The 6,789-nt window shown below is 39.7% G+C and overlaps 1 protein-coding gene across 1 annotated transcript; it reads right to left on the bottom strand.

Moving 5' to 3' along the window:
* Window positions 1–305: 305 nt before the first annotated feature.
* On the bottom strand, window positions 306–3,655 carry LOC146629227 (protein CutA homolog). Its single transcript, XM_085358434.1, has 6 exons — window positions 3,566–3,655; window positions 2,873–3,021; window positions 1,824–1,883; window positions 1,024–1,069; window positions 880–929; window positions 306–408 (listed from the first exon to the last, which is right to left on the bottom strand). The coding sequence occupies exons 1-6, from the start codon at window positions 3,638–3,640 to the stop codon at window positions 306–308; spliced, it is 483 nt and encodes a 160-aa protein (XP_085214560.1). The 5' UTR covers window positions 3,641–3,655.
* Window positions 3,656–6,789: the final 3,134 nt, after the last annotated feature.

The following is a 6,789-nucleotide window of genomic DNA, read 5'->3' as shown; positions in this document are numbered from 1 at the left end:
ACCATAAGAGTTCTTGTCCATTTCCTTACAACAGATTACCTGAGTGGAACTTTGACTCTTTCATGTAATTTTTTTTCTTTTTACAAGCAGCGTTTGAAATCCAATCTCTGCAGTACACTTCCAGTTAAGAAGGTCAGGCCTACCAAACTTCCTTGTATTAAACGTTAATGCTACAGAGCACTTCCTGAACTTTTAAAACTCTCCAAATCCTGGAAAAAAAAAGTTAAGAGCAACAAACACACATGGCTCAGTTTCCTTGTTTGACGGCAGTCCTCGCTGAGATTAGCTTTGGCCTTAACGAAATATCAGTCATCTGGAATGGCTTCGTCCATCCATTTCATGTATGCCAAGCTGCCGTCATCTACTGCAAGACTGAGGACTTCTGGGTTCCCGTAGGGATGTATAGACCTAAAGGCACGCAAAGAACGTGTTCGTATAAACTCAAATCTGTATAAAGTGGTTCTTGATTCAATTTCCCATCACCTAGGACTAAAAGCACTGCAGTGCTTTAAAAGCCTCACAATGCTGACAGTACACTGAAGATGTGTGCATATATTGCAATTATGCAGTGTTTTTAACGCTCTAATACTGAATAGCCCGAAAACGTGAATTGTCATGTAGAATGAGCCAATCTCTAATTATAAATAGTGTGAAATATTGATGCAGAATTGCAGAAGCTGACAAGAAAAACCTCATTATCTATTACTTCTAGTTTTTTGTCCAAACATGAAAGTATCAGTGTTTGAATGTGAACGTTTGAACTGAAAATAATGTTCAGACTGAAGCCACGAACCTGGCTTTTTTCTCCCTTTAATAACTCTTCTTCACAGAGCACAAGGCACAGTGTCCAGTGTGAATTTGACAACGTGACAAGCTTACCTCACGTAGTCCACCACCTTCTGGATCCTGGAAGTCTTTGTTTTCACCAGCTGCAACAACAAACACATCTCATCTCACCAGTCTTGTATTTCGACATGCCCGAGTGCATGCTGATCACAGAAGGAATTGTCTCCGAGAGCTTACCATCAGGATTTCATTTGCATCCTGGATTTCTCCTTTCCAATAGAACCTAAAATGACAGAAAGTATTGGAACTGAAGCACTGCAGGGCTACTGACCGGAAAGTACAAGCAGACAAATGGAGCCTTCAAATTTAACAAAATAAGAGCTTTCATGCAAAGAACTAATAATAGTTTATTACACCCTACAGTGGCTGTCGGACTGTTCTTGATATGCTCCTGTGGTGTCAGGTGCAAAACCCCCTCTTTGTTTAAAAAGTGGTTTTAAAGCACAGGAATGTCAACAAGTTTTATGCTGACATTTAAGATACGAAGATAACCGAAAGCTCACGGCATACCTGCAATAACACACCACGCCAAGTCCAAGCCAAACCTGTATTTTCACCTCTATTTTGTAAACAGGTGTTAACACTGACATTTCTATTCAGTTACTCTTATTTGTCCAAAGTTCAGCTTCCTCCCCCTGCCCCCAACCTAATCGCCCCCCACCCCCCGCCTTTGTGCTGTTATGCATTGACAGGAAAGCTAATCCATGCATGCAAAAACACGCCTACTTTGAAGGCTAACTGCCATTCAAGTTTCCAGTAGCCTTCCAATAAGGCTAAACAAATAAATTCAGGTGAAGCCCATTTGCTTTGTGGTTTGTGAAGAAAACAGCTTCCCCTTTGTGAACAAAGAAGCATGTGCATTCATTGTATTTATGAGCGCATACATGTGATGGACACGGTAACTAAGGGGAGCTTTTGTGATTGTGTGCCGCCTGGGTAGAGAGGCGTTTCAAAAATGGAGGTCAGGTGTAATTTACATTGTGGAGGTCTTGGAGAGAATGTTAACGCTGGCCGCCAACCGCCTTTCCATGATTGCCCTGGAAGAAAAAAACGAAAGAGAGAATGGCGAGAACAGTTGGATGTATTGGTGGAAATGAAATGAAGGGGGCTAAGAGGGAAAAGAGAAAAAAAAATCAAACACAAGCCAACAGCTGTTTGTCTATTAAAACTGGGCCCTTCATTGTCAAGACTCACGAAGCAAGCTGAAGGGGAAGGACATCTGATGGGAATTCAAGAAAAGAAAAAAAGACGGTAAACTAAATTTTATTACCACCTTTGCATTGCCCCCCTTCCCTGAGCGAGGAGCTGTGAAGGAGGTGATTTACATATATGGAAAGCGCACTGTGGCTATTTTCCTTGACACGTGGTTAATAGATGGAATCTCATCTGCATGCAGCTAAAATGCCAACAAAGGGAGATGAGAGTGCAAACACAGTGCTCTGCTCCACTTGTTGGTTTGACAGAATTGTATCTCTTCTCCGAGCAGAAAAGTCAAACTTATGTCAGGGGAAATCACTTCAGTCACTTCAAATCTTTCACAAACCACAAGTCACACGCCAAAAAGGAGATGAGCATCAATACTCAGTTATTTTATTCTTTTTACAATTAGAAAAGTATTTTTCTTAAATCAGATGGGAAGATTGGAAAGGCTCTGTTTAATAAATGTGAAGCTATTTGGAACTTCTTGTTGCCTGGCAGCAAATGAAACTTCTGTTGTTGCACAGTTTTATAAAAACTAAACAAAACTAATAATTAAACAAGAAAATGTGAGCAAAAGTGCTAATTAATAAGTGTTAGAGGTGTTTCCAATTTCTTAGCTAACTGGCTGCTGGCACTTTTATAATTACTGCGCACGCCAAACAAGGGTGATAATAATGTTTTCAGCTGAACAAGAAAATGCATAAATATTCTTTCACTTTGTGGAAACACTGAAAAAAAAAACGGTGTATGACACCTTAGGAGACTGCAAAATGCAATGCAAGTGTTTAAAAAGACAAAAAAACAAAACAAAAAAAAAGCACCATACCTGCCAACGTCCTTTGCTGTTTGCTCATTGGGAGTGTTGATGACAAGGACAGAGTAGTGCCCTGGTACATAGCTCCCTGTGCATACAGAATGAAGCTGGACCCCAATGGACCACAGCCCGGGGAACAGGCACGCCAGCAGGATCAAGAACTAGAAGGGGATTTGTGAGTGCAATAGGACAGGGCTGTCAAATGCTGACATCTCAAGACACTGCAAGAGCTGGGTAATGTTTATAAAGCCTGTCTATAATTATTATCACATTTAGATGTCAAACGTCTTTTTTCCCTCTTTTTTTATGCTGGGATGAAGGAAACTTATAACTCAATTTAATTATCCACTGGCCTCTGTAGGGATTGCCATGTTTGGATTGGATTCAGTATTTATCCTCTTATTATTTGGCACTGTCTGTCACAGATAAATTAGTATTGGACTTGGCTTGGATACGGTGACCAATTTATAAGCTGCCCTACTTCTCCGTATAGCGCTGCTTCACAGCCCGGCACAGATGCACGTAAAATCCTCCACCTCCCCCCAAACAAGTCATTGTAAAGCAGGCAGTTTTTTTTTTTTTTTTTATAATTTTAAATTAGCGGCCAACATTAAAGCACCAGCTGTCACCAGGGCAAGTCACAACTTTTACGAGACTTTTCGAAAACAGAAACGTTCATGTAATTCCACAAAAACAGTATCTCACCAAACACGACACGAGCAGTACGGAGCGAAAGCTCAAGACGACCTCTTTATAGCATCGCTGGAAGAGCCACTCCATCCTGCGGGCTCTGACTAATATCCTCCTCCGGAGACCGGCCAGTTTAGACAGTGCAGGGGGGACTAACTGTGCTGAACTTCGCCCATTTAAACCGCTAACACTTTCACTCGTTGTAACTAGTGTTACGACATTATTTTTTAGAACTTTGTCAGTCCTGTTTAATACGAGTTTAGTGAGTGAAAACACGCTAAATACTTGCTAACGTTAAATAAGAAGGGTATACAGTAAAGTTGACAGGTAGGTTGAATGGAGAAATACAGTGACGAATCTCTGCCCCTTTCCATTGGTTGCCTATGACTTCCTGCCACGCCGGCGACCAATAAAATTGCTAGTTCACGTCCAGCGCGCTGCCTCCGGGCCTGGAGCATAATCGGCTTTATCTTGCTAGATAAACACGTCTCCCATGGATTTTACTTAAAACACTATGATAAATCCATAAATCTTTACTTTAATTTATTTCAAGCTGAAATAGAAAAATAAAGTCCTTTTGTCAGAAGACCTTTTTTCTTATTTAATCTCCTATAATGCCCTCTTATCCACAACCCCCGAAAATATATGACGTTTTATATACATCAAGCTTATAGGCTTGTTTTTATATTACCCTATCCATTTAGGGACATATTGACTTAGTTTACTATTTATTTGTCAGGCACCATGCACAAAATCACTGATCTCGCAGGACAAAAGATGACTTGTTAAAATAAAAGTACATATTCAAGATGTGTAACAAAGTCAACTATGCACAAGTATTCAAAAACAAAACAAAACAAAAACAAAAAAAACTCCAAAAAACAATCACCCACAAAGTCTGCAGAGCTGTGAAAAACCTGTTCTATTACTTCCTGATTTCATAGTTGTTGTTCTTTAGTCCCACTTGTACCTTTCAGCTCATCAAACAAATCTGAATGTTAAGATATAATGAGTTTATAAGTGCAGTTTTTAAAATTATTATTTCATGTATTAGGGGAAAACCTACCTTACCTTTGCGTGGAAAAAATACCCCCCTTTATTGTCTAAAGGCCAAGAAAAATGCCCCGCACATTTACTTTCCCAAGTGGAGCTTTACGCCTTTTGCTATACCCCTCCACTTGATAGTCATAGTTTATTAGATTTTTATTAGGGGTTTTATTTTATTTTTAGTTATTATAATCATAACAGACAGAACTGGGGACTGGAAAGAGTAAGAAAAGGGAAAGAAGCATTTAGAAAGAAAGTTAACAGAAGGAGAGGGAGAGAAAAATAGAGAAGAGGGATAGAGAGAGGAAAGACTGAAAATCTGAATCACCAACTGCTGAAAAGAAAACAGCAAACAAAAACAAAACAAAAACAACACAGCAGGGAAACCACAGCAACAAACAACATATGCAAAAGGAACAGTGAGTAATAAATATATTGAATGTTACTGAGCAGCACACAGTACCAGGATTACATGATATGTTTAGAGGCAGCAGCCTCTAAAGAGCGCCTGTGCATACCTGTTTGTACATCTGTTTGCACACCTGTGTGTGCTTGTATTCATAGGATTTTTTCATGTAAATGTATAATAGTGAGTGTAGGGAGCTAGATCTGGCTCCCAGACATCCAGAGGCACGAGAGCCCAAGGAGGATCATTGCAGGGACAATTGTGCCACCCACCAAGAGCTGAGGGGTACCTTCTGCACCCAGCAGCCATGGTGTAGAAGACACAGGGGCTGCAGCCCCGAACCCGCAGCCTGCCACAATCTCAAGAAACTCAAATCATTGACCTCTATTGGTCTGGACAGGGTTATAAAGCTATTTCTATGGCGTTGGGACTCCAGTGAACCGTGGTGAAAGTCATTATTCACAAATCTTAGAACAGTGGTGAAACTTCCCAGGAGTGGCTGGCATATTAAAATTACTCCAGAGTTCCAAGATGAAAACCTCTGCTGACAAAGGCTCATCTCACGTTTGCCAAAAAAATCTTGATAATCCCCAGGACTTTTGGGAAAATATCCTGTGGACTAAAGATTTCTGCTTTGTTAGCTAGGCTACCTGCTGTAATTAATGAAAAAATAATGGCTAAAATGATGGTTTTGGAGTGACCTTGTCAGACTGAAATCCAATTGAGATTCTTTAGCAGGACCTTAAACAGATCGTTCATGCTCAAAAAGCCTCCATTGTAGCTGGATAAAAACCATTCTGCAAGTAGGAATTGGCCAGAGTTCCTCCACAGCGAAAGCCTCATTGCCAGATATCGCAAATACTTGATTGCAGTTCTTGCTGCTAAGGGTGGCACAACCAGTCATTAGGTTTAGGAGACAATTACTTTTTCGACACAGAGCCGAGTAAGGTTTGCATAGCTTTTTCTTCTTAATAAATGAAATGATCATTTAAAAACTGCATTTTGTATTGACTCACTTTATCTCTGTGTAATATTAAAGTAGTTTGTTAATTAGTGTGACAAATATGCAAAAAACAAACAAGCAGATTTTCGTAGCATTGTATAAACATCCTTACTGAGCATCAACTATCCTGGCATAGTGTTGAGAAAAGATAAAAAAAAGTAAGGATCTTTACATGACAACTCTGTCATTCAGTTTGTTTTCTGATTAAGCCCTTGCCTTGTATTATCTTGTAAAATATGATACATTTTGCAACATATTTTGCATCATAAACTGTGCAATAATATGTCATGTAAAGTTGTTGACTATAGAGTACCTTGATTTGTGGCAACACTGAAATGCTGCTCGAACAAATATCACTGTGAGTGCTTTTCATAAACAAAACTGTTAAAGACATATCATGAAAGTGCTGCGTGATTGTCTGAAGAAGGCTCTTTAAGTTCTCGGCTACAGTAGAAAAGTGATCTATAAGTACCAGCATATTTACTGTTTACCTTAAACTGCTCTGTTTAGGTTCTCTACATTATCACCTGCCAATGGTGCAAACTGAACATTTGGTTGCCATAGTGCTTTTCTACATGCATGTGGTTAAAAAAGGTCAGACGAGGTTAAATCTTCAGCAACACTTGCAGCATAAAGAACAACTTTCCTCCTCGACTGACGCATTTCGGCTTATCATCGCAGACCATATGATGACTCTGAATCCTGTCAAGCATTAAAGTTTTTCTCTATACTGCAAGTGCTGCTACAGCTTAACCTCTTCAGAGTTTTTTTTTCATGCACCTT

Source organism: Diplotaxodon limnothrissa, linkage group LG7 (genome assembly GCF_057381915.1).
Source record: "Diplotaxodon limnothrissa isolate DT_005_m linkage group LG7, D_limnothrissa_male_GT1.1, whole genome shotgun sequence".
Taxonomy (NCBI): domain Eukaryota; kingdom Metazoa; phylum Chordata; class Actinopteri; order Cichliformes; family Cichlidae; genus Diplotaxodon; species Diplotaxodon limnothrissa.
Note: the sequence above shows the minus strand (reverse complement) of the source record. Positions and strands in the feature narration are given on the sequence as shown.

Bases quoted from the DNA above. Each gene is read 5' to 3' on its own strand.
- LOC146629227 (XM_085358434.1), bottom strand. From the start codon at position 3,640: ATGGAGTGGCTCTTCCAGCGATGCTATAAAGAGGTCGTCTTGAGCTTT. The intron at 1,070-1,823 runs GTAAATTACACC...CTGTCATTTTAG, and splicing joins CTCTCCAAGACCTCCACAAT to GTTCTATTGGAAAGGAGAAA. The intron at 930-1,023 runs GTAAGCTCTCGG...TTGTTGTTGCAG, and splicing joins ATGCAAATGAAATCCTGATG to CTGGTGAAAACAAAGACTTC.